Source organism: Sorex fumeus, unplaced genomic scaffold (genome assembly GCF_029834395.1).
Source record: "Sorex fumeus unplaced genomic scaffold, SorFum_2.1 ptg000122l, whole genome shotgun sequence".
NCBI classification, from domain to species: domain Eukaryota; kingdom Metazoa; phylum Chordata; class Mammalia; order Eulipotyphla; family Soricidae; genus Sorex; species Sorex fumeus.
The window spans coordinates 10259705-10286332 of NW_026606179.1; the positions used below are offsets into that span (position 1 = coordinate 10259705).

The following is a 26628-nucleotide window of genomic DNA, read 5'->3' on the forward strand; positions in this document are numbered from 1 at the left end:
ATGATAATGCTAATAAAATGTTGAAAAATATTCATAGCCAATACACTAGAACATTCTGTGTTTTGTTTTGCTTTGGGGCCACACCAGCGATGCTCAGGGCATACCCCTGGCTTTGTGCTCAGGGATCATTCCTGGGGCCTCAGGGGACCTTATGGGGTGCCTGAGATTGAATCTGGGCCAGTTGCATGCAGAGCAAGTGTCCTCCAACACTGTCCTACGGCTCCGGCCCGAGTCCATCCTTTACTCATCCACAAACTCCCTTCTCCGATGTCCTTGTCATTTATTACTTTACCCACAATGCCAAGAGGCAGCTTCTGAAGCAATGGAAGGAGCCAGGGCAAAAGTCTGAGGCAGGAGCCTGTCTGCTGTGTCTGAAGGCCAGAGCAGGGGTGAGTGCGACTCAGGAGCCCCCGCAGGGGTGATGCTGCTGTGTCTGTGGCATCAGGTGAGTTGGAAGGGAGAGTGAGGATGGGCCTGGGCTCCGATTAAGAGCACTTTCTTCCCTTGCAAGCCGAGGCTGTGGGTTCGGTTTCTGGTACTGACCCTGACCCCTCCCCCCACACCCCATGTTGGGAGGAAGGGGAGGGTCGAGCATGACACCCAACTTTGTTGTGATCAGGAAAGGACAAGGGGCAGCTAACTGCCTTTCTGAGACAAGGCACCCTATCCCTGGTTTGGATTGTTTGTAAACTATTGACCAGCTGCGTGCCATAAACTCTACCTACAGGGGATTTGTGGAAAATAAACAAGACATAAATGGAATAATTGCAGGTTGTGGTGATAAGTTCTGAGTAATAGTAGATGTGATTCAGGAACTTGATGTTGGATAATGGGGGAGGTGTGACTGTTTTAAATAAACTGTGGGGGGAGGGGCGCTTCTGGGAGAAGGAGGCATTTGACTGAAGACCAAAATAAGAAGAAAAAGAGAAGAGAAGAAAGCAAAGAGAGAGAGAGAGAAAGAGAAAAGTAAGAAATAACCAAGTCTTCCCCCCATCCTGCCCAAAAAAAGGGTAAGAAAAAAACACTTTTACAAAGAATCCAGGGGGGGCTGGACCGATAGTCCAGCGGGTAGGTCATTTGCCTTGCATGTGGCCAACCCGGGTTCAATTCCCAGCATCCCATATGGTCACCCAAGCACTGCCAGGAGTAATTCCTAAGTGCAGAGCCAGGAGTAATCCCTGAGCATCGCCAGGTGTGACCCAAAAAGGAAACAAAACAAAGAACAGAAAGGTGTGTGTGAGTGTGTATGAATGAGCATGTATGAGTATGTCTGAGTGTGAGTATGTGTGTATGAGTACACGTGGGTGTGACCAAGTGCGAGTCTGGATGAGTGAGCATGTGTGTTATGAGTATATGAGTGTATGTGTATATGTGTGTGTCTATGTGTATATGAGTGTGTGAGTCTGTGATGTGTGTGTGAGTCTATGTGCGTGTATGTGTGAGAGTATGTGTGTGTGTGTGCATGTGTGTATAGGGGAATGTATCTCAGAAGGAAGCCACCAAGACAGAACGTCTCAGTTAGCCTCTTTGAGCACACTCAGGACCAGAGTGACAGCAGAATGCTGAATGCTTGGCAGGGCGGACCAGAGAAGATTCAGCTGGGGCAACTCATCCAGAGCATTTTAGACCTGGTGAGGGGGTAAGGGAAAGGGATGCAAATAGGGCACCCTAGAACCCTGAGTGGGAAGAGCAGTCACGGGCCAGGGCAGAAGCAGAGAGAAAAGACAGATGGGAAAGAGCCGCGTCCATGTCAGAGGCTCTTAGTGAAGCAGCTGATCCCCACTCACACTGTGTCCTGCAAAGTCGAGAGAGGAGGCGGGAGAGAGAGCATGGAGTAAGCCCAGCCTGGCACACAGCTCCCCTCCCCCCGGCTCAATCCCTGGCACCATGTGGTTCCCAAAATATCACCGGGTACATCTCTGGAGCTCCCGAAGACCACCAGGTGACCTTGTCCACCCTAGCACGCTGTAGAGTGCCCACTGTTTGAGGGTTCCCAAGAGATTTCGGATCATCAGCAAAATCGTGGATTTGCATCCTGTGGAAAACTGACCTCTAAAATCTGCACGAGGTAACAGAGAGCCATCAGGGGGTTGAGCTCCTGGGGAGCTCCAGCTTCCATCCACATCTGGAGGGCCCCAGGCTCTCATCCCCTTTGGAACAGCCTAAGAACCAAAACCCCATAAATACAGAGACCAAAACATGGCTCAGAACCTGGGAAGGTCTCTGCTGAGTCCACGGCGTGACTCCTAGCTCCAGCCTCACTTGACCTGGGATTTTATTAATTCATTAATTTCTGACCACCTCCCATGGTGCTCAGGGCTTACTTCTGGATCTGTGCTCAGGGATCACTCCTGGCAGTGATCAGGAGGCCCTATGGGAAACCAGGGATTGAATCTGGGTTGGATGCATGCAAAGCAAATGCCTAACCGGTGACTTGAAAGGAGAAAAACGTGGGCCCAGAGAGATACTGCAGCGGGGGGCGGGGGGTGGGGCATTTGTCTTGCACAGAGCTGACCTGGGTTTGATCTCCAGCATCACACATGGTTCTCTGAGTCCACCAGGAATAACTCCTGAGTGCAGAGCCAGGAGTAACCATTGAGCATTGCCAGGTGTGGCTCCCCCTTCCCCTTCCCCCCCCAAAAGGGAGAAAAGCATTAGAGAATATGAACAGGTTTGCAGAAGAGCAAACCCAGCAAATCCCATGAAAAAAAAAAAAAAAGAAAATGTCCACGGTCAGGATTATCTAAAAACTGCAAATAACAGGCTCATCTTCACACCTCTGTGCTCCCGGAAAACACAGCTCGCTTACCCATCTCTGTGTCTCTTCCTTTTTTCCCTGGAGAAGCCCATATTCTCTCTTGAGCATGTCCTTCCTTTCTTTCTCTCTCCTCACATCTTTCTAAACTTTCATTAGAAACTGTCTTTGGGGGGTGGCCGTAGTACAGAGGGTGGGGAGTTTGCCTCGCATGCAGCTGATCCTAGCACCCCATGAGATTCCCTGAGCATCTCCAGGAGAGATCCCTTGATGCAGAGACAGAAGTAAGTCCCAAGTACCGCCAGGTGTGACCCCCCAAAACAAAGCAAGCAAAAAAACGACTTTGTTGGGGCTGGAGTGAGAGCACAGCGGGTAGGACGTTTGCCTTGCACACGGCCGACCCGGGTTCAATTCCCAGTATCCCATATGGTTCCCTATGGATCCCTAAGCACTGCCAGGAGTAATTCCTGAGTGCAGAGTCAGGAGTAACCCCTGAGCATCGCCGGGTGTGACCCAAAATGAAAACAAAACAAAACAAAACAAAACAAAAACTACTTTGCTTTACTATGAAAGCCTCCTCCTGAATTTTTTTCTTTTTTTCTGAATTTTTTTTTTCTTTTTGGGTCACACCCATTGATGCACAGGGGTTACTCCTGGCTCTTCACTCAGGAATTACTCCTGGTGATGCTCGGGGAACCATATGGGATGCTGGGAATCAAACCCGGTCGGCCGTGTGCAAGGCAAACGTCCTACCCGCTGCGCTATCACTCCAGCCCCTGAATTTTTTTTTCAATGAGGGATGGCGACAGACCCAGAACATCTGTGCAGAGGTGAGGCCTGACCTGACTGAAGCCGGCCCTTTCCTCACACTGCTGGCTCTATGGGTCAAGCAGAGAGGCGGGAGCCCTTTTTTCCACCTCCCTTGCCCCCTAGTTTATGGAGCTATGCGCAACAGGACCGTGTCATTCCGGGATGGAACCAGGGTCTGAGTACTCATGTTCAAAGCATGCTCTCACCCTTTGGACCATCTCTTGGCACTGTAGTACTGTAGCACTGTAGCTCTGTCCTCCCATTGTTCATCGATTTGCTCGAGCGGGCACCAGTAATGTCTCCATTGTGAGACTTGTTACTGTTTTTGGCATATCAAATACACCACGTGGAGCTTGTCAGGCTCTGCCGTGCAGGCAGGATACTCTTGGTAGCTTGCTGGGCTCTCCAAGAGGGACGGAGGAATCGAACCCGGGTCAGCCTCGTGCCAAGACAAATGCCCTACCCGCTGTGCTATCGCTCCAGCCCCCCTGTGCTATCTGTAGATTTTCATGCCAGCTCCCAAATGTTCCAATTGTGAACCGGAACAAATGGCAACACTTTCTCACTCATATTTATCAAAGGAGAATTTTAAAAAGAAAAGAAGTGCAAATTACAGAGCTCTGAGATCTTTAAAGTTTAATGGAGGAGATGCTCAGGGCTGCAGGGCCTGGTCTGCTCCCTCTTCCACCCTGTGGATTGCATGAACCCCGAAACTTGTGGACCGACCCCAATACCATACTGGAAGGAACCCCACCCAAAGTAGCAAATTAAAAAAAAAACTTTAAGTGGTCAGAGAGACAGTGCAGTGCTGAAGGAGGAGATGCCTTGCATGCAATGGACTCCTGCTCAACCCTTGGCGCCACAAGGGTCCCCTGAACATCACCAGTTGCAGCTCTGGATACCCCAGAGCACTGCTCCCAAGCACTGCCCCTGAGCACTGTGATTCCCCGGCAGAGCCCTCTCACCCCTTATTCCCCAGCTCTAGCATTAGAATTCAACAACTGCACCCAGCTAGCCAAGAACCACTGGAGGTGATCCCTGAGCACTAATTTTTTGGTGTTTTTTTTTTCTTTTCAGGTCACACCCTGCGATGCACAGGGGTTACTCCTGGCTCTGCACTCAGGAATTACTCCTGGCGGTGCTTGGGGGACCATCTGGGATGCTGGGAATCAAACCTGGGTCAGCCATGTATGTGCAAGGCAAACGCCCTCCCCGCTATGCTATTGTTCCAGCCCCATGAACACTGTTTAAGAGGCTCCCCCCTAAACAAAGCTATGTGAGAACCAGAGCGAGTCAGTCTAAAGGGTTGGAGCACATGCTTTGCATATTGGAGTGTCGGGTTTAATCTGTGGTGCTGCAGGACACCACCAGAAGTGACCCCCACACCACAGAGCCAGTTGTAGAGAGAAAGCAAAACCCAATAAGCCAATAAAAGAAGCTATGTGAGAACTAGACAATATAGCCAAAGACACAACATCCTCAACCCAAATAGCAAAAGACAGGAAGTAGCAAAAGATATCAGTGATGGAGAGAATAGAAGAGCCGGGTGGGGGCCCTTGAGATGAAGGAGGAAACAGAGGAAGTTTCTACAGAATGCCAAAGCACAGCGGATAACCACCTGCCAGGGGATTAGGAACCATCTACATTCAGGAGTAAACGTTGCCTGTACAGGGTACCTGCTTAAAAAGACCCTTGGGGGGGTTGCCCGCGTAGCCCTGCAGGAAGTCCCAGAAGTACCTGGTGCTGAGTGAGGCGCTTACTAAGCCGCAACTGTCAGGGGAACCGTTGATTGATGCGTTTTACGAGGCTCTGTCTCCAAGGCTCCAGCTGCCAGAGTCAGCAGCCGCAGGTGACAGCTGGGGATTTAGGAGAGCGGAAGGTGACCTCCCAGATCCTTCCCACGGAACAGAAAAGAATGACAGACCAGAGCCGTCACCTCAACTCAGGAGGGCGGCTGGGCCAGGTTGGTTCCTCAGACTCCCTCCCAGAGACTTGGAAGTTTCCAGTCCTTCTAGTCCTGGTTTTTGGCCCAAGGCGATTTTAATGACAATGGGAGCCTGTGTGGGAAGGGATTTATTTGGGAGTAGCAGGTGGAGCAGAAGGGGGAAGGGTCTTGTCCCAGGGCAGGAACCAGGCTGTGCCTTGGCTTCTAATGCCCTTGCCCTTTCGTCTGTGTTTCCCAAGACCCCAGCTGGAGCAGTATTGTCACAGAAATTCCCACCTGTCAGCCAGCGGAAAACCAAGCAGCCCACCCTGAGAAGTGGGAATGGGTGTACCGAATGCACTCATGCTCCAGCACTGGGCCCAGAACAAAGGCCAGAGCTCCCATGCAGGGTTGGGGCACTTGCAGGCAGCGGCAGAAAAGTTCCAAGCATGTTGTTTTGCAAAGCAGGACCCCCTCCAAGGCCATGAGCACATTTGGCACAAGAGCCCAGGTTACCGAGGTCTCAACAAGACACCGCCCATGTTGAGGGCATCCCAAATACCCTCCTCAGCCCCATCATGCCGCCCCTTAACGGATCCCGCCCTCTGAGTGAGCCAGCTTGAAGGAAGCCCGTTGAAAACATGGGCAGGGGGCGCATCTCCTCCCCCACTTCACCACTCCATTTCACAGAAGTCTAATCTAGACCCCCATTTCTCAACTGCAAGCCATAAACAATGAACAATATGAGAGTTAGAGAGCGACAGCACAGCGGGTAGGGCATTTGCCTTGCACGCAGCCAACCCGGGATCGATTCCCAGCATCCCATATGGTCCCCTGAGCACCGCCAGGAATAATTCCTGAGTGCAAAGCCAGAAGTAACCCCTGAGCATGGCCAGGTGTCACACACACACACACACACACACACACACACACACACACACACAGAGCAATGCACAATGCAGTCCCTGGGTTTTCCCTGCACTAAGGAAAATTCACCTACCTGCCCCAGATGGAGATGCCCCTGGGAGGTCATGGGGCTGTTACCTCTTACCCTGCCCTGCCCCTGTCTGCAAGGTCCCAGCTGTACTCTGCCTCTGTGCCAAATGTGTAGGCAAGATTGGAGCCTCCTGAGGAAAGGGAGCAAGTGGCCGCAGCACTCAGTTCCAGCACAGCGGGGAAGTGCAGGGGTTTCTGCCACATCACCAGCAGGGCAGCCCATCCTCCCGTTCAACTCTGGCATGATCTGCCAACACGGTGAGGTTAAGGGCTCAGGTCTCAAATCAGAGGCTCCTTCACTGGGTTCGTCCATTTGTTAGAGGCACTTACAGGACACAGAAAAAAAAAAAAAACACCAAAATCGTTTACTCACTCGATGAAGGATTTTCTTACAAAGGCCTAACTCAGGAGCACAGGTCCGCACAGGCCTGGGTGTGGGATGGAGCTGCGTCCACACCGCCTCCAGGCCGGCCACTCTTCCCAGCCCAGAGTCCGCAGAACCTGCCTTATATAGGCAGCTGCGCAGACCTCTGGCCATGGACGACTCATTCCTCCTCCAGCCCAAGGTCTGGGGGCGGCAGGAAAGTTCCAGCCTTCTCATCACAGGTGCCTTCCCTAAGGTGGGGTCCTAACTCAACACCAGCACAACAAAAGAGGCCTTTATCACCTCCTCCCTGAGGAGATCTCAAGGGCTCCTGGAACTCTGCCTGCCCAAAAAGAACCAGGAATGCGGACTAAATACGATTTTTCTTGTGGGGCCTAAGAAGCAAATGCTCCAGGGGGCGATGCGCGTATCATGCAGGTCAGAGAGCCAGGTCCCATCTCTGGTCCTGCAGGGTCCCTTGAGCACCAGCAGGTGACCCCAACACCAACAACCATAGAGCTTAGGAGTAGCTCCTGAGCATTGTGTGTGGCCCAGAAATGAGAGAGAGGGGGAGGGCGAAAGGACCAGAGACAGTCTGGGCCTGCTTCACGCAAAGCCTGTGGCCAGCCCACAGAGCTACCACTCTGGCCCTCGGAATAAGACATCTATTGTGGAGGCTGGAGCAATAGCACAGCGGGTAGGGCGTTTGCCTTGCACGCGGCCAACCCGGGTTCGATTCCCAGCATCCCATATGGTCCCCTGAGCACCGTCAGGGGTAATTCCTGAGCGCAGAGCCAGGAGTAACCCCTGTGTATTGCCGGGTGTGACCCAAAAAGCAAAAAAAAAAAAAATCTATTGTGGCCGGATCCATAGTACAGTGGTAGGGTGTTGGCTTTGCATGTGGTCCACCTGGGTTCTATCCCATAGGGTCCCTTGATCCCACCAGGAGTGATCCCTGAGCACAGAACCAGGAGTAAAACCTGAGCACTGGTAGGTGTGGCCAAAACAAAACAACAAGAAAGAAAGAAAGAAAGAAAGAAAGATGACATTTCTTGTGAATTGCAATATCACAGGAGCCCCTCAATCCCAAACTTCTGTTCTAAGAGGCAAGGGAAGCAGCTGCCAGGAAAAATGATGTCATGAAATTCGCTTATACATGGATAGACATGAAGAGTATCATACTGAGTGAAATGAGTCAGAGGGAGAGGGACAGACAGAGTGATTGCACTCTTTCGTGGGATATGAAAAACATAGTATGAGACCAATGACCGACGACAGTAGAAATGAGGGCCAGGAAGACAGGCCCATGCTTGGATGCTTTCCACAAGTGGGAGGGGAGAAGGCAGTTGGGAAGAGAAGAGACCATTATGACAATGATGCCTGAGAATGATGACTCTGGACAAGAACTGAGGGCTGAAAGGAAGTTAAGGGATACACATGATAACCTTTCAGTACCTGTACTGCAAGCCATAATGCCCAAGGAAGAGGAGTGGGGGAGAAGAAAAAGAAGAAGAAGAGAAGGGGGGGAGGAAGAGGAGGAGGAGAAGGAGGAGGAGGAGGAAGAAGACAAGAAGAAGAAGAAGAAGAAGAAGAAGAAGAAGAAGAAGAAGAAGAAGAAGAAGAGGAAGAAGAGGAAGAAGAGGAGGAGGTGGAGGAGGAGGAAGAAGAAGAAGACAAGAAGAAGAAGGAGGAGGAGAGAAAGAAGAGGAAGAGGAGGAGGAGGGGAGGAAGAGGAGGAGGAGAAGGAGGAGGAGGAAGAAGACAAGAAGAAGAAGGAGGAGGAAGAGGAAGAGGGTCTTAGAGGGAGGCTGAAAACTGGGGATGGAGGTGGCAGGAGGGAAACTGGGGACATTGGTGGTGGGAAATGTGCACTGGTGAAAGGACTGGTCTTGGAACACTGTATAAAACCCCGTCATGAACAACTTTGTAACTATGTATCTCACAGTGATTCAATAACAAAATAAAATAAGAGGCAAGAGAAGCAAGTGGGTTGGAAGAAGCTTTGAAGAGGCCAGAGACAGAGGAGGTTTCAGAAAGGGGCTGGAGAAACCGTCCCCAGAATGTCAATCATTGCAGCGAGTGGCCTGAGAAGATTCGGCAACCCAAGCTAGAGCACGGAATCAGGCCCAGGACCCTCCTCGGGGGGGGGGGGGGGGGGGGTCCACTCGGCTGCCAGCCAGAACATACATGTACCCCCAAACCTGCCACTCAGGGAACCCCAAGGCTTCAGCAACTCTAGGTCATGACCCCCAACCTAATGCCAGGGAGCCATGAGAGAGGTGAGGTGGAAGAGAAACAAGAGGGCACTCTTCTAGAAAGTTCTCTCCAGGCTGTGGGATGGGAGTCTGGAGGGAAGAGGAGGAGATGGAATCTGAAAATCCAAGGGAAGATGGAGGGTAGAAGGAGGCCGGGGCCCTGTGCAGGCATCTGGAGACAGGAGAAATAAGGCTGAGGAGTGGAGGGAAGTGTCTGGGATCTGCCAAGATGTCAGGTGCTGAGGTCCCCTCTGAGATGAAGGGGTGGGGTGGAGAGTGCTGGGCTTCCGGGTTACAGGGGGCAGGGCGGGCTAGCCCAGCGTGCATAACCCAAGTTTGATTGGTCATTTATTTTGTTTTGGGAAAGGAGGGGGGGTTGGGTTATTTGTTTTTCTTTTTTTGCTTTTTGTGCTGGCCCAGGCACAGACTTGAGAGCTAGGAGAGGTGAGTGACTGAAGGCATTTTGGAAGGGGCTGGAATGACTCTGAAGGAAGAAAGGGGGGAGAGTGGGAGGAAGGGAGGAAGGAAGGAAGGAAGGAAGGAAGGAAGGAAGGAAGGAAGGAAAGGGAGAGACAGTACAAGCATTAAAGTGCTTCCTTGAACAAGGCCAGACTGGGTTCAATCCCAGCACTGCAGATACCTGATACCTGATACCTGCTAGGAGTCATCCCTGAGCACTGCTAGGTGTGGCCACTCACCAAAAACAGAAAGGAAAAAGAAGAAAAAGAGAAAAGAAAGAAGTTGGATCTTAGAGGGAAATGGGCTCCCGGGGGCGGCCAGGAGCACAGAGAATGTGAGTCTGAGACAACAGGCATGCAGGGCAGCTGCAGGGAGCATGGCCTGAAACCGGTGAGACAGGGCACCCCTGCACCCCAGTCACAGGTGAACGCGGTCAGTGCGGGGGATGGGCAGACAGGGCCTGGAAACTTCCTTGTTTGTACAGACACCACGTAGGAGGAAAGAAGGGCCTATTCATACAAGACAAGAGGGAGCTGAGCAAGAAGGGGAGGCCAGAAACGCATCACACCCCCTATCCACGCACGCACACACACACTCACTCACACACACTCATACATCCACGTTCACACACTCACGCCACACTCACACACATTCCACAATCACGAACACACACACTCATGCACACATACACTCACACCCACACACTTATACACACACACCCACACTCATACACTCACACATTCATACCTACCCACGCTCACACACACACACACACACGGTTCAGGGCTACAGGAAGAGGCAGCCGGGAGAGCTGGAAAGGAAACACTAGCCCCATTGACAAGCAGACCTCTGCCACTCGCCAATACCCATGTCTGTGAGGGGATGCGGGTGCTGAGTCTTGCTAAGAGGGGTAAGGGGGGATGGCAGAAACAGAGGGGCTGAGGGCTGGTTCTGGGGTCCTGGCCCTCCCAGCGAAGGAAGGAATGAACCGAAACAGGAAAGTGGAAAGATCCAGAAGACAATAAGGGCCAGGTTGAAGCTGGCATCCCTCTAAATCAGTGCCAGAAATTCTCTCTTCTGAAAAAATATTTTATTGTTGTTGTTGATTTGGGGACCACACCTGGGGTCCTCGGGGCTAATTCCTGGCTCTGTGCTCAGGGTCACCTCTGCCAAGGCTGGGAGTCCAGAGTGGGTGTTGGGGAATTAAGCCCAGGGTTGGCTGCTCAAGGCCAGTGCCCTTCCTGCTGCGCTGTCACTCTCACCTTAGTTCCTTTTTTTTTTTTTTTTGGCTTTTTTAGGTCACACCCGGCGATGCACGGGGGTTACTCCTGGCTTCGCACTCAGGAATTACTCCAGGCGGTGTTCAGGGGACCATTTGGGATGTTGGGAATCGAACCCGGTTCGGCTGCGTACAAGGCAACAACCCTACCCGCTGTGCTATCGCTCAGCCTTCAGAGAGTCCATATGACGCCTCATCATGTTCCCATCCCCTTTGTTGCCTAATTCAGTGAGCCCAAGAGTTGAAGGTGTGCTGGAGCCACCGATAGGGCAGGGCTCAGGTACCTACCACTTGCACATGGCCAATCTGGGTGCGATCCCCAGCAGCCCATATGGTACCTGGAGCCTTCCAGAGCCAGGAATCAGCCCTGAGAACTGCCAGGTATTTCCCAAAGCAGATTCAAATAAAATAAGGGGGATCAGAGCAATAGCACTGCAGAGAGGGCATTTGCCATGCACGCGGCTGACCCCGGTTCAACTCCTGGCATCCCATACTCCCCAAGCACTGCCAGGAGCAATTCCTGAGTGCAGAACCAGGAGTAACCCCTGAGCATTGCCGGGTGTGACCCCAAAAGCCAAGAATAAAATAGAATGAAATTAGGGATTTCCATGAGGCTGGAGAGAGCCTCCAGGGATTAAGGCACTTACCTCGCATGGAGCCAACCTGGATTTGATCCCTAGCATAGGGGCCCCGAGCAATGCCAGAGTGAGCCCTGAGCACTGTCAGGTGTGGTCCAAACACACACAGCCCAGAGAGAGAGAGAGGAGAGAGAGAGAGAGAGAGAGAGAGAGAGAGAGAGAAGAGAGTTGAAGACACCTGAATCGTTTTCCCTGTCCTGCTGTTCCTAATTCCCAGATGAGTCAGCTGAGGTCATTCTGAGTAGGTTGTGTGAGACTTTCCACCCAAGTCTGAGTGAGCCCCGGGACCAGCTGCCTTCTCTGAATCCCGTGGACACACGCACCTGGGCATGCACTCCCTTGCTTGCTCATTCGTGCATTTGGAGAATGATTCACAGCCCCGGCTCTGGAGCCAGCCTAGCTGGGTCCGAGCTGTGGCTCTGCTGCTTGCCAGCTGTGTCACGGGGGCCAAGGACTTCACCTCCACAAGCCTCGGCTCCCACACCTGTGATGGGATCCCAGCTCTGCATCTGCTCCCTGGATGTCAGCCGGCTTCTCCCAAGGGAATGGGCTTTCTACGGAACTGACAATGGTGGACTCTTAAAAGCATTAGACCCTCGGGCATGAGAGTAGGGAGGGCTCCCTGTGGGAGGTGACAAAGGGTACCGAGTGCTTTCTCACAAGGTAGCAAGTATGCAGCTGCGAGCCAGCCAGTCTCTGCCCTCTTCTGAGTCTCCAGCTTCGAGGAAGATATTGTCTTTTTACGGAAACTCTAAGGATTGTCAAGAGAGAAGCATGAGCACTGATCTCCCTATCCCTGACTCTCACACCCCCGTGGACTCCTCATCTGTCCCCACGTCTCTGCACTTGCTCAAGTTCTGTCAAAGGTGGGGCTGGAGTGACAGCACAGCGGGTAGGGCGTTTGCCTTGCACACAGCTGACCCGGGTTCAATTCCCAGCATCTCATATGGTCTCCTGAGCACCGCCAGGAGTAATTCTTGAGTGCAGAACCAGGAGTAATCCCTGTGCATCGCCAGGTGTGACCCAAAACAGCAAAAAAAAAAAAAAAAAAATCCAAGTTCTGTCAAAGGCAACTGCATTCACGGTTTTCCAGATAATTGGCTTATTTCACCTGTGGGGTGTGGGAATGTTTTTGTTTGGGTTCGTACCTGACACTATGCTCAGGGCTGACTCCTGCTTCTGTGCTCAGGGGTCAGAAGACCCCGGGCTGTGTCAGAGATGAAACCAGCGGTCAGCCATGTGCAAAGCAGGTGCTACTGAGCTCACTCCCAGCCCTGGGAGATGTTTTGGAGATTCATCCTCCCTGAGGTCTGCGTGGCGGCTGGCACATTCTCCGAGTATGAGATATGCCACGTTTTATTTATCCAACACCCACTGAGCCACAGAGACTCAATGGGCGTGGGGGATTCTGGTGGGGACATGGCAAACGTTCCCAGGAATGACTGTGGTGCTGGGCATCTGGACGAACTCACTGGTGGCGTGAGTGCTGAATATCCTGTAAAGTGAAATTGGCTTCAAGGAGAAAGATTAAGGTAGAGAGAGAGGGGTGGCCAGTGGGTAGAGAAAGGGGACGGGGGAGAAAGAGGAAAGATAGGGAGAGAGAAAGAGGAGAAAGGGAGAGAGAGATGAAAGAGAGAGAGACAGAGACAGAGAAAGCCAAGAATTTTGTGTTGGTCTTATTGTATTTTTTATTTGGGACTTTTACTCCATTTTTTTTAAATCAGGAAATGTTCCATCATAAGCCTGAATTTCCAGCTTTTCCTGAGAAGTCAGAGGGTTTGTCAGTGCTGAGCCCCATCCCAGGAGGATAAGAGTCTTATTACATGTTAATTAGTTACACCCTGGGCCAAGAGACAGTAGCGCTGGGAGGGCGTTTGCCTTGTACTCAGTCGACCCTGGGTTCCATCCTCCTCACCCCATAGGTCCCCTGAGCCCTGCCAGGAGTAACTCCTGAACCCAGAGCCAGGAGTAAGCCCTGAACACTGCTGGGTGTAACCCCAAATACCAAAAGGAAAAAGGGAAAAAGAATAAGGAGCCCAGGTGATAGTACAGTGGGTAGAGAGTTTGCCTTGTACACAGCCAACGTGGGTTCAATCCCTAGCACCCCATATGGTCTCCTGAGCCTGCCAGGAGTGATCCCTGAGCCCTGCTGGATGTGGCCCCCAAACAAAACAAAATAAAAAAATTCATTACAGCCAAATAAATAGAAACCCCCTGCATTCCCCCCTCCCCAAACCAAAATATGCCTGTAAAAAAATGGTTTTTTTTTAAACAGGGTAAGGAGGGCCCCTTTTCTCTTTACTGTCACCAATACTTATTATAATTATCCTTTTTAATTTAAGTCCCTTCTCACAATGTGATATAGTAACTTTTTGTGGTTTTGGGTTTTGTGTTCCCCAGTAATAACTGATATAAACAAACACTGTCCAACAAACACTGTCCTCCCGTTGTTCATCAATTTGCTCGAGCGGGCCCAGTAACATTTCCATTGTGAGACTTGTTGTTACTGTATTTAGCATATCGAATATGTCACAGGTGGCCTGCCAGGCTTTGCCGTAAGGGCGAGATACTCTCGATAGCTTGCTGGGCTCTCCAAGAGGGGTAGAAGAATCAAACCTGGCTCGGCTGGGCTGGCTGTGCGCAAGGCAAACACCCTACCACTGTGCTATCACTCCAGCCCAACTGAGATATATATATATATATATATATATATATATATATATATATATTATGTGTACCTTTTAATCATCTATATGTCATTAAGTGTTTTTGTTTGATAATTTTGGGGATCACACCTGCCAGGGCTCAGGGCTTACTCCTAGCGCTGTGATCGGAATCTCTCTTGGTGGTGCTCGGAAGCCCATATAGGACACTGGGGGTGGAAGAGGGTCTGTCTTGTGCAAAGCAGGCTGTCCCGCTGTACTGTCACTCTGACCCAAGCAAAGGCTTGTTGATTTTGGAATCAGAGAGGGGAAGAGAACAAAGCCTGAGGAGGACCGAGACAGGAACAGAGCCTCTGCATGCCCATCTGCTCTACTGATGGGCCGCGCCCACAGTGCCCAGGTGCTACTCCTGGTTCCATGCTCAAGGGGCATCAGGAGACCCTCTGCAGTAGTGGGGATAGAACCCTCTCCCAGACAGCAGGAGAACCAGTGCAGACTCCCCGGCCACACTCTCCCCACCCCCCCCACTCCGTGCCCTGTCCCTCCCTCTCTCCCATCTTCCTTCCCTCCCTCCCTCCTTTGTTCCCTCCCTCCTTCTTTTGCTCACTCCCTCCATCCTTTCCTCCTTCCTTCCTTCCTTCCCTACTTCCTTTCTTCCCTCCCCCCTTCTTTCTCTCCCTTCCTCCTTCCTTCCTTCCCTCCTTCATTCCCTCTCTCCCTCCCTCCTTCCTTTCCTCCCTCCTTCCTTCCCTCCCTCCTTCTCTCTCCTTCCTTCCCTCTCTCCCTCCCTTCCTCCTTCCATTCCTCCCTCCTTCCTTTCTTCCCTCCCTCCTGCCTTCCCTCCCTTTTTCCTTCCCTCCCTCCCTCCCTCCTTCCCTCCCTCTCTTCCTCCTTCCTTCCCTCCCTTCTTCCCTCCCTCCCTCCCTCCTTCATTTCTTCCCTCCCTCCTTCCTTCCCTTCCTTCCTCCTTCCTTCCTTCCCTCCCTCCCTTCTTCCTTCCTTCCTCCTTTTTTTATTTCTGATTTTTGGGATTACACCCAATGGTGCTCAGGGCTTACTCCTGACTCACTCCTGGCAATGCTCAGGGGGCCATATGGAGCACCGGGGATCGAACCCATGTCAGCTGTGTGTAAGGCCAGGCCGTACCCCTGTCCTGTCTCTCCCGCCCAACCACACAACTCCTCAGGCTCCCAGGGCCCTGGGCTGTCGCTCACCACCGTGTGCAGCCCTGGGCTCCTTGCCCAGCTCTGAGAAAGCAAAACAAACAAAAACTCAGGTTCCCAGGGAACCCTATGATTTGGAAACCCTCTTCCCCTCTCCCGGGTGCCCTGTTCTCCCGCTCCTCTCTTCCTTGGGTGCTTGGTTCTCGTCCCCTCGCTTCCACCCTCTGGTCTTGGGGCGTCTCCGTGCCCCTCCCTGCGACCTTGTCACTGAGTCGGGATTAGAACTCAGCTCCCAGTGCCGCCTGACTCATCTGCCGGGCCTCTGGCTGTTTGGTGAGGCGGGAGATGCGGGTGGGTCAGTCTCCCAAGTCTCCCGAGGCTTCTTCCTGCTCCCCCCACCCCACCCCTCCACTAGCTGCCAGGTCCAATTAAGTCTCTTCAGCAGCGAGTGTGGAGGGGCGGGCAGGCGCCACACCCCCGTCTTCATGTCTTCCTCATCCTCTTCCCTCTACCCGGAAACAGGCTGGGCCGGTTAAAGACCGTGTCCGCTGTGGCCGGGAGGAGGGGCCCAACGGTATGACCCGCAAGGGCTGGCCTGGTGGGCAGCGGCGGGGAAGCTGATGGCCAGCGCGGCCCGCTGAGGAGAGGCGCAAACTGCAGAGAGCCGCTGGCTGGCGCTGTGCATGGACCGCCCTGCAGGCGCACGGGCCAGGTGGGAGCCGCGGAGGGCGCGCCGGGGCGGGCTGGCAGGGATGCGGGAGGGAGGGCGGGCAGGAGCCGCTCAGCCCTGGCCTCTCCCGCAGGGCCCCGATGCCAGCCTCGCTCAGTGTCCGCATCTGTCTGCTCCTTGGGCTCGTGGGTAAGTTCCTGGGGAGAAGTGGGGACAGGGGAATGCCCCCCACATCTCTTCCAGTTCTGACTCCAGCTGGTGCTGAGCAGGGAGCGGGCCACGCCTGCACTTTCCTTCCCGTTCAGATGGGTCTCCGGGTCCTCAAGCGGTCAGCGCAGACCTTGTCAGAGTCCTTATTCCCGGCTCCTTTCGCTGTTAGTGAAGTTGTGTCCTTCCTCTCCACCTGTCTGTCTCTCCATGTCCGTCTATCTCCCTCTCCGCGCATGTCTCTGTCTCTCCATGTCCATCTGTCTCTGTCTCTCCGTGTCCATCTGTCTGTCTGTCTACCCATGCCTGTCTGTCTCTCCATCTCCTCTCAGCATCCAAGTCTCAGGGGGTCTCACTCTGTCACTTTCTCCCTCCCTGTCTCCCCCTCTCTCCTGGTCCCTGACCCTGGCGGTCCCTAACTCCCCCTCTGCCCACGCACCCACCACCAGGACTCAGCCACGCGGCCACAGAGAAGATCTACAATGGCACGGAGTGTGTCCCTCACTCCCAGCCCTGGCAGGTGGGGCTGTTTGAGGGTGCCAACCTGCGCTGTGGGGGTGTCCTCATTGACCGCAGGTGGGTTCTCACAGCTGCCCACTGCACTGGCAGGTAAGCCCCTTTCCCCGCACGCCCCTCTGTCCCAGGGTGCAGAGGAGCAGAGAGAAGAGGTCATGTGGAGGGCACAGTGGGGTGGGTGTGGCTGGACTGTGGTGTGCCTGCTGCCAACTGTGGTGTCCTGGGTTCAAACCCCAGCACAGATAGAAAAACAAACCAGGGTGGAGCCAGTGGAAAAGAGAAGGGGGGAGAGAGACAGAACAGCAGAAGGAGGAGTGAGCTAAGGGACAGAGGGGCGGGCAGAGCAGAGAGGGGGTGGGAGGAGGCACTGGGAACCCCCGCTGAGTCCCTGTGACACCCCCCCACACAGCAGGTACTGGGTTCGCCTGGGGGAACACAGCCTCAGCCAGCTCGACTGGACCGAACAGATCCGACGCAGCGGCTTCTCCCTGACCCATCCCAGCTACCAGGGAGCGTCCCAGAGCTATGACCATGACATCCGGCTGCTTCGTCTGGGCACCCCCGCCCGCCTGACCCGCAGTGTTCAGACCCTGCCCCTGGCCAGCAACTGTGCAGCTGCCGGCACTGAGTGCCACATCTCAGGCTGGGGCACCACCAACCGGCCCTGGAGTAAGGAGGCCCTGGGCTGGGGGCAGGGGAGCAGGTGTCTCAGAGGAAACGGGGCTCAGGGCCAAGCTTTCAGGGTTAACGAGGGCAGGGGCCAGAGAGCATGATGGACCAAGAGTCTTGGGAGTAAGATGGTCCAAGGGGGGATGTGGTGTGAAAGGTCGGGAGCTGGAAATGTGGTTACAGGTTCGTGTAGCATCAGGAAGCAAAAGGCAGTTATAGGGCTGGAGTGAGAGTCCAGGGCTTAAGGCACTTGCCTTGCATGCGGCCAACCACAGCTAAGTTCTTGGCTCTGTGAGGGTCCCAAGAACCCCATCAGGAGTGACCCCTGAGCACAGAGCCAGGATTAAGCCCTGAGCACCTAGAGGTATGGCCTAACAACAACCCCTCCCCCTCATAATAAAAGATAAAAGCATAAATAGGACCTCAAGATCAGAGGTCAAGGAAGAGTTGAGATCATGGGATCCAGATGTCACACAAGCTGGTCTGAAGAGGGAAACCAAGCACCTTCAGGTTTGGGACCTGAACATGGGAGTTTTGGAGTATGGTGCCAGGGTTAAGATCAGAGATGATTTTATTATTTTATTTAATTTGGGGGATACTCCTGTCTCTGTGCTCACTGATCACTTGTGGCAGTACTCGGGGGTCTGGGATGGAATCAGGTTGTGCTGTGTGCACAGCAAGTGCCCTACCTGCTGCACTGTGCTGTACTTCAGCCTCTCAGAGGTTTAGCATGCTGAGGTGGGGAGGGGAGAAAAGGGTGTGGCCCCCAAGTGGGGAGATCTGGGGGTCCCTGCAGCATCTCCCTTTCTCCACCACAGGCCCATTCCCTGATCGGCTCCAGTGCCTCAACCTGTCCATCGTCTCCAGAGACACCTGCCAGGCTGTGTTCCCGGGGAGAATCACTGAGAATATGGTGTGTGCTGGAGGCATTGCAGGGGCTGATGCCTGCCAGGTGAGTAAGGGCCCCTGGGTGGGAGCAGGGAGAGAGATGGGTCTGAAAGCAAATGTGGCAGCCACAGAACATGACAGGGAATGGGGGGGGGGGACAGACTGGAAGGGCGAGGGCGGAGAACAGGGGGAGGGCAGGAGCAGGCAAGAAAAGACTAGAGGGGCTGAGCCAGAACAGCGGGGATCTTGCTCACCAGGCATGCACCCAAGAGGGTCGCCTGAGCCCTGCCAGGAGTGATCCCTGGGTGCTGAGCCAGGAGTCAGCTTGAGCACCGCCGGGTGTGGCCCCAAAACTAAAAAACAAAAGGAGACACAAAGAGAGGCAGAGAGGAGCTGGGCTTTGAGGTGCAGACAGGTGCCAACGGTCCCCACCCTGCAGACTCTGCTGGATCACGTGAGCAGAAAGGGGGTGGAGCTGGGAGGGAGGCTAGGGGCCTCTTTAACCTCTAATTCGGGACCACCTTGCCCTGTGGGTCCTCCAGAGAGGAGGTTGCCCCTATACTCTGCGGGCCCCAGCTCTAGCCTTTGTCCTTGAGAGATTTCTTATGAAGTCCCGCCCTCCTCCCCTGGGATTGGCGAGTTGTCTGGGGTCTCTGGATATTGGTCAGAACCCTGGTTATTACTCCGCCCCCTTCCCCTAGGATTGGCGTTGATGGCGGATAACCCTTTTCCATTGGTTAATCTCCAAGCCCGTCCTGGAAGGAACCTCTACCTTCATGGAGTCCCGCCCTCCTTCCCTGGGATTGGTCATTAGTGATGGATGTCTCTTTTTTCATTGGCCCAGCCCTTGTCCTGCAGGGACTCTCTTCTCCATCACGGAGTCCCGCCCTTCTTCTCTGGGATTGGTCATTGATGATGGGTGCGCTCTTCCCTCATTGGCCATCTCCCAGTCATTGTCCTGAAGGGAACCTTCTCTCCTTCACGGAGTCCGGCCTTCCGTCTCAGGATTAGTCATTAGTGACGGGTGCCTCTTGTTTTCATTGGTTAGCCCCCAGCCCTTGTCCTGGAGAGAACCCTCTACCCTTCATGGAGTCCCGCCCTCCTTCCCTGGGATTGGTCATTGATGATGGGTGCTCTCTTCCCTCATTGGCCAGTACCCAGTCATTGTCCTGGAGGGAACTCGCTACCCTTGGTGGAGCCCCTCCCTCCTTCTTGGGTATTGGCCCCTAGGGACAGTATGTTTCTACCTATTGGTTAGTCATTGCTAGCACTGACCTTGAGGAACCTGTCTGTGCTCTTTTCTCTGATGACCCGACTGGGGTTGTGTCTTCGAGGCCTAGGAATGGACAGGGCGGGAGGGGAAGTGGGAAACTGGGGCAGCATTTCTCCTAATCTGGATGTGCTCCTTCTTCTGCCTTGCAGGGAGACTCCGGGGGCCCCCTGGTGTGCGGGGGCGTCCTGCAGGGTCTGGTGTCCTGGGGCTCCGTGGGGCCTTGCGGCCAGAGCGGCATCCCAGGAGTCTACACCAATATATGTAAATATGTGGATTGGATCCGGACAGTCATAAGGAACAATTGAGCTGCTCTCTGGCGTCCAGCACGCACTCCGAGGGCCACTCCAGCTCCTGCAGCATCACCGCACTTCCTCTTCTTAGTTTGGGAATCTTCTTCTGAACCCCCCATCCCGCCTCCAGGAAGCCCTTCTAGACCCCAGTTGGGAAAAGAACAATTCTGTGACTGGAATAAATGCAATAAAACTAGAGGAAGGATGTGTCTGTCTGTGTAATCCCCTGTGGTGTAATCTTGAGGATGGACCGTCTCTTCTCTCACCTCCAGAGGTGAAGATCAGGAAAGGGAGCATTCCCTGGGGTATGGGGTACACCGGAATAGAGTAGGAAGAAGATTTTATACACATATATATGTTTTTTTTTAATTTTAACAAATTTTGGGGCCACACCACCAGTGCTCAGGGACTGTTCCCTGCCCTGCTTGGTGCAAGTTGTTGCTCCTGGCAGTGCTCAGGGGACCCCTGTGAGGGAAACCCTGGTCTCATGTATGCAAAGCATGTAATCCAGCCCACTGAGTTCTCTCTGCAGTCAGGGAAACTTTCTTATAACAATAAAAGCAATAAATACAGGAATAAACAACCAAAACCCAATAATACCGAGGGCCAATCCAAGAGGAAAGAGCACCCAGCACTTACAACCTTCCCAGCACCTGTGAAGGACCAGAAGGGGTGCGGGTAGAAATTATGGGCTCCAGAACTCTCAAACAAAACTGTAAAATCGAAATTCATGGCCATTTAATTGAATGTCTATAAAATCTAACATTCTTCCAACTAGCCAATTGCAACTTGGCTGGAGGTGAGCCGGCACAGTTATGTTTAATGGGGGATGTGGGTTCACTTTAACAGGTCTGTGCTGACGGTGATGGGGCGCAGCCCTGGAGAGCAAAAACCCCTCGGCCTGAGTCTTCAGAGGGTCCGGACCCTCCAAACCTGGGGTGTCCTCTCCCTAGATGTGTGGAAGGGAGGTTCAGGAGGGGGCGAGGGTGAGGGGTGAGCAGGAGGCTCAAGGGCTCTCTTGGACTCCGTGGTGGCCCCCCACTCCCTCTCCCCAAGGCAGGGCCGGCACCCCCATCTCACAGATGAAGAAACTGAGCCTCACCAGGGTGGAGCCGGCTGCGCGCGTCACCGTGGTCGGAAGAGGCAGGCTGCTACCCCACACGTTGCTTCACAGCTGCTGAGGGGAGCTTGGAGGGCCGGAGCCGAGGGAGACCCAGACCAGAGCCAAGGAGCGGGGAAACAGGGGCGCCTCTGAACCGGGAAGTCGTCGGACCGAGGGCCCAAGTCCAGTAAGTGTCCGGGAGCCCCGGCCCGACGTGGAGGGGGCCTGGGGGTCCCGCAGCCGGACGGGGCAGAGAGAAGGTCGCGCGGGGACGGACCCGCGCCGCTGCGGAGCCCCCAGGAGACGGTGCGGGGGTGGCGGGTGGGCTCGGCAACGGGGCCGGCGCTGCCCGGCGTTTGCCTGGCGGCTCCGCAGGCCCCGACCTGCCTCCGCACCCTCCGGTCCTGCCCCTCGCCCGCCCCGGCAACCCCACCTGCGCGGCGCCCCAGTTTCCCCCCTCACCTGAGCGCGGGGAGGGGAGGGGCCCCGGGAGGCTGGAGAGGCCCCCTCGGCCCGGCTGGGGAGGCGGTAACCGAGGCTGGGGAGAGGCAGGGAGACTGAGTCTGAGCCGGAGGAGAGAGGGACAGCCCCGAGGAGCCGCAGACGGACAGGGACAGCCACGGGGCGGGGAGAGAGCAGCAGGGAGGATGGCGGGCGCAGAGGCACTGAGAGAAGCAGGAGCCAGGGGACTTGGAGAGGTGACAGAGGCAGGCGGGCCGCCTGGGAGGGCCCCCACGCACACCCCACCCCCAAGGCGAGCAGGCAGGGCCGGGAGGCCGAGTCACCGGCCGCGGGCCAGCCAGCCTGCTGCCTGGCGCCAAGACCCAGATTGCCGCAGCTGCCACCACCACCACCGGCCCCCTGAGTCCCAGCCCCAGCGCCCCGTGAGTCCAGAGGGAAGGGCAGGCCCCTCGGTGTCTGCCTGTGGGGGGACAGCACACCTCTGCTCCCCTCTGCCCTCTGTCCCTCGCTCTGCTCTGTCCCTGTCAGCTCTGCGGGGCAGCCCCCCACCCCACCCCGGCCTCTCTCTGGGTCTCTTACCAGATGCAACCCCCAACTCTGTGACCTCAGCTCCGGTCACCGGGTCCAGCCCTGCACCCCCGCCCCCGCTGACCAGGGCAGCCCAGGACACCCTGAGCTCCTCCCAGCTGCTGCCTCTCGCAGGATGGGCGGGGCGGGGGTTCTGCAGAGGAAGGCCCCCCACCCCACCCCCAGCCCTCTCTTAGACCCCGTCATGCCACAAAGGGCTATATCTTGGGGAGGTCCCCTCTTTCCTTTCCCCTCCTGTCTCTGGCTGCTGGGGTCTGGCCAGGTCCCAGGGAGGGACATTCTCCAAAATGGGCCTCAGAGTACGTTTTGTGGTGACAGTCAGGAGACCAGCCTGGCCAGAAGCTTGTTTGTCGCTTGCCCAGTCAAGGGCTCTCAGCCACTTTGGTGTCACCCTTGGGGACTGGAAGTTTCTGGCACTGGGCAGGTCCCTCCGAGGGTTTATCCTCCACCCAAGGGTTATTGGAAAGCTCTGGAGTGTGCTAGAGAGCTCAGGGTCAGGCTCCCGGGGTGCGGGAGGAGTGGGGAGAGTCAGGGAAAATCAGGGGTACTGGAGAGTGGGAACAGTCTCCCACTTCCCCAGAGGGTGACATGGCCCTGTGTTCCCCCATTCCTAGAAGCACCTGGGGCTCCTCTCTCCAGGCCATGAAGCTCGTGAGACTGTTCATGCTTGCTCTGATGACAGGTACGGCGGGGTGACGGGGCCCCCTATGTCTGGAGTTTACTGGGCTGAGACTCAGAGTAGAGACACACCCAGAGCGGGTCTGTGTGTGGACACAGTCTGGGTGTGATTCCAGCTGAGAATGGGGAGGGAGCCAGGAGGGTCCCAGGACTGCTGGGAAGGGGGTGGGGACACTGGTCACTGACCAGCCAGTGGAAGTGCATGGCAGTCCTTCCCCTCTGAGCCCTGGCCAGCCCCTCAGTGCCCCTTCCGGGCAGCTGGTCTGCTGACCTTGCCTCCTTACCCTGACTATCTCAGGGGTCTGGGCATGTCTGAACATCCCCCCCTGCTTCCCCCCACGCTCTAGGGCATGTGGGAGGAGAGACCAGGATCATCAAGGGGTACGAGTGCCGCCCCCATTCGCAACCCTGGCAGGTGGCCCTGTTCCAGAAAACCCGGCTGCTGTGTGGGGCCACGCTCATCGCCCCCCGATGGCTCCTGACTGCCGCACACTGCCGCAAGCCGTGGGTGCGGGGGCCAGCGCGGGCTGGGAGGGGGACGTGAACGGGGTGTGGGGGGATGTTGCAGGGTGCATGCGGGCAGGGGAGCCCCACGTCAGGGCTGGAGCAGAGGTGGTGCCTGGGGAAGGTGGGTGGAAGTTTCGAGGGGCCCCGGAAGGGGGGCTTTCCTGGGGAATGATGAGGCGAGGCAGGTGGTGGGCTCAGCTCAGGCGTCTTCCTTTGTGTCCATCTCGCCATGTCTCTGTCCACCTCCCGCCTCTCCCGACTGCTGTCTCTGAACACCCCCTTCCTCACCTCAGCCAGTACTTGGTCCATCTGGGAGAACATAACCTCCAGCGACAGGATGGCTGTGAGCAGATGCGGACGGCCACGGAGTCCTTCCCGCACCCCGACTTCAACAACAGCCTCCCCAACAAAGACCACCGCAATGACATCATGCTGGTGAAGATGGCCACGCCTGCCCTCATCACCCGGGCAGTGAAACCCCTCACCCTGTCATCACGCTGTGTCGCGGCTGGCACCCGCTGCCTCATCTCTGGCTGGGGCACCACGTCCAGCCCCCAGTGTAGGGGTTCCAGAGGGGCACGTGGGGGTGGAAGGGGGGAGGGCATTTGTGATGGTGGACAGGTAGGAGGAGAGAGAACCTTCAGAGGTGGACTCCTGTGATACCAGAGGGGGCATCAATAGTGTGTTGATGGGGTGTGTTGAGTGTGAAGGGCCAGAAAGATAGTCTAGTGGGTAGGGCACTGGCCTTCGATATAGCGAACTCCAGTTCCATCCCTTGTACTGCCAAGCAAACTCTGAGCACTGCCAGAAGTGATCTCCAAGAGTTAGGACTAAACCCTGAGCACTGCTGGGTGTGGCCCCCAAGTAACCCCCCCCAAATAAACAAGAGTAGAAGAGGGGACGAGTAAGCTGGGTTGGTGGAGACCAAAGTTTGGGCCTGGAGTCAGACTCTGATGGCTCTGCTCTTTGTTTTTCTTCTCTCCAAACTGAGAATGAATCCTCACGCCCACCGCCAGGCCCTCAGGTGGTGGGCAGGAGAGCCCTGTTCAGGAGCAGGCAGCTGGTGGGCAGGAAGAGGGCTGGGCTCGGGGAGAGTGGGGCGCACTCATTCCCCCTGCTCCTCCCGCAGTGCACCTGCCCCATACCCTGCGCTGCGCCAACATCACCATCATCGAGCATAAGGAGTGTGAGAACGCCTACCCTGGCAACATCACGGACACCATGGTGTGTGCCAGCGTCCGGGAAGAGGGCAAAGACTCCTGCCAGGTGAGAGGGGCAGCCCTGAGCACCCCCTGCACCTCCCCAGCCTCAATGTCCACCCCCTCCCCCAGGCCCCAAGCCCCATCTCCCCGCAGCAGCCCTGCACCCACCTCTAGCCCAGATCCCATTTCTGTTTGCAACATGATCCCGACTCCTCTCCCCACACCCATGTCCAACCCCAACTTCATTTTCCACTCTACCTCATCTTTGGGCTGGAGCGACAGCACAGCGGGCAGGTCACTTGCCTTGCACGCGACTGACCCGGGTTTGATTCTTCCATCCCTCTCGGAGAGCCTGACAAGCTACCAAGAGTATCCTGCCTACACGGCAGAGCCTGGCAAGCTCCCCGTGGCGTATTTGATATGCTAAAAACAGTAACAACAATTCTCACAATGGAGACGTTACTGGTGCCCACTTGAGCAAATCAATGAACAATGGGACGACAGTGCTACAGTGCTACCCTCATCTTTGCTTTCTCCCATGACCCATTTGCAACCCCGTCCTCAGTGTCTGCCCTGCCCTGACCAACCTGTCACAGCACTAAGCTTAGCCCTTGTCCTTCTCTATGGCCTTCCCTCTCTCTTCTTCTCTTTTTTTTGGGGGGGGGCGGGTGTTGGAGGGTAGGCACCACACCTGGCAAGGCCCAGGGCTGACTGCTGGCTCTGTGCTCGGAGATCACTCCTGTCAGGCTGAGGGGATCCTATGAGATGCCAGGGATGAAACCCGGGTTGACCACGTGAAGGTGAACGCCCTCTCCTCTGCTCCAGCTCCAGTCCTTGCTCCTTCTTCTCTCACCGGTTCTCTCTCTGTCTTTCCCAGGGCGACTCTGGAGGCCCTCTGGTCTGCAATGGGTCTCTTCAAGGCATTATCTCCTGGGGCCAGGATCCATGCGCTGTTACCAAAAAGCCTGGCGTCTACACGAAAGTCTGCAAATATGTGGACTGGATCCATGAGACTATGAACAGGAATTAGCCGAGACCAGCCCAGCAGAGCAGGACACGCCTGATTTTCCCCCACCCCAAACCCCCATCTCCACCAGTCAGTGAATAATAAAGGTCAGGCCAGGGCCTCATCTTTGGTTCTCCTTCACTGTGAGAGATTTTATGAATGAACTCGGGCTTTGAAATGAGTGACACCAGGGTCCAAGTCCTGTCTGGCACCCTGAGTTACTGCCCTAAGGTGTGGGGGGGTGTCATGATTTGATTCACTGTTGTGTCTCCAACTATGACAAGAACCCGGGGTGGGGGGTGGGGGGATCATCAATAAAACCAAGTGGATTGACACCTCTCTGAAGTGTTTGCTTCTGCTGAGCCAGCCTCTGGCTGAGGGGCTTCCACAGGGCCGCACCTGGGAGGTTGCTGTTATCATTAGACGCTCTCTGCAGATGGAGACAGTGAGGCACAGAAAGGCAGATTTCTTTATTTTTATTCACATGGTCAGTGAATAAAAGGGAAGCTGAGACCAGTGCTTTCTTCTTGGTTTTATTGGGGATCATAATGCAGTGCTCAGGGTTAGCTTTGCACGCAGGGATCACTCCTAGGAGGGCTCCTGGGACCTTGTGTGGTGCCAGGGATCAAACCCCATTTGCTGCGTGCAAAGCAAGCACCTTCCCGATGGTCCTGGGTCCCAGCAGCCAGCGAGGTGCTTAACTCACTCCTGGAACCCAGTTTCCTCTGGAGTAAATTGACCAAGTAAAAGTAGGTGAGCACTCTATATCAACCTGCACATTTGCTATTTGTTTTGTTCTTAGTTTTTTTTTTTTTATAATTCAGTGGGGGAGATGGGTGCGGGCGCTCTCAGTTGTTCCAGGGACCCTATGGGGTGCCGAGGGTTAAATCAGGGTCAGCAGATGCAAGGTCAGTGCTGCCTCCGCTGCTGTCTCTCCAGGCAGTGCGTTACATAGTTTTTGTTTTAGGGCCACACCCAGCTGTGGCTGACTCCTGACTGTGTTCAGGGAGCACTGTTGCTGGTGGTGGTTGGGGGGACCCTATGTGGCATCAGGAATGGAACCCTAAGTCTTTTGCTTCAATCTAGCAAAGTGGGAGTGTCCAGCATCCTTTTCTGTCCAGCCCCATGAGGCTGGTATGGGGCTATTTGTCGGATGAGGCAATTTCAACTCAAGCCCCCCACTACCCCAAATGTGATTCTTCATGCTGGCCATATGTCAAACACGGTCACCCCACCTGGCAGTGGCTCACACAGCTGGACAGCA

At 55.0% G+C, this 26628-nt stretch overlaps 1 protein-coding gene across 1 annotated transcript; it reads left to right on the forward strand.

Moving 5' to 3' along the window:
• The first annotated feature begins 15968 nt into the window (after positions 1-15968).
• Positions 15969-25472, forward strand: LOC130043298 (transmembrane protease serine 9-like). Its single transcript, XM_056135553.1, has 12 exons — positions 15969-16018; positions 16110-16165; positions 16633-16792; positions 17109-17368; positions 18187-18320; positions 19679-19823; positions 20967-21108; positions 22586-22653; positions 22997-23153; positions 23450-23715; positions 24286-24422; positions 25236-25472. The coding sequence occupies exons 1-12, from the start codon at positions 15990-15992 to the stop codon at positions 25386-25388; spliced, it is 1707 nt and encodes a 568-aa protein (XP_055991528.1). The 5' UTR covers positions 15969-15989; the 3' UTR covers positions 25389-25472.
• Positions 25473-26628: the final 1156 nt, after the last annotated feature.

Excerpts from the sequence above, each read along its gene's own strand:
- LOC130043298 (XM_056135553.1), top strand. The coding sequence starts at position 15,990 with ATGGACCGCCCTGCAGGCGCACGGGCCAG. Across the intron at positions 18,321-19,678 it reads CAGGGGCTGATGCCTGCCAG|GGAGACTCCGGGGGCCCCCT; the intron begins GTGAGTAAGGGC and ends TCTGCCTTGCAG. Across the intron at positions 23,154-23,449 it reads GCCGCACACTGCCGCAAGCC|CCAGTACTTGGTCCATCTGG; the intron begins GTGGGTGCGGGG and ends TCCTCACCTCAG.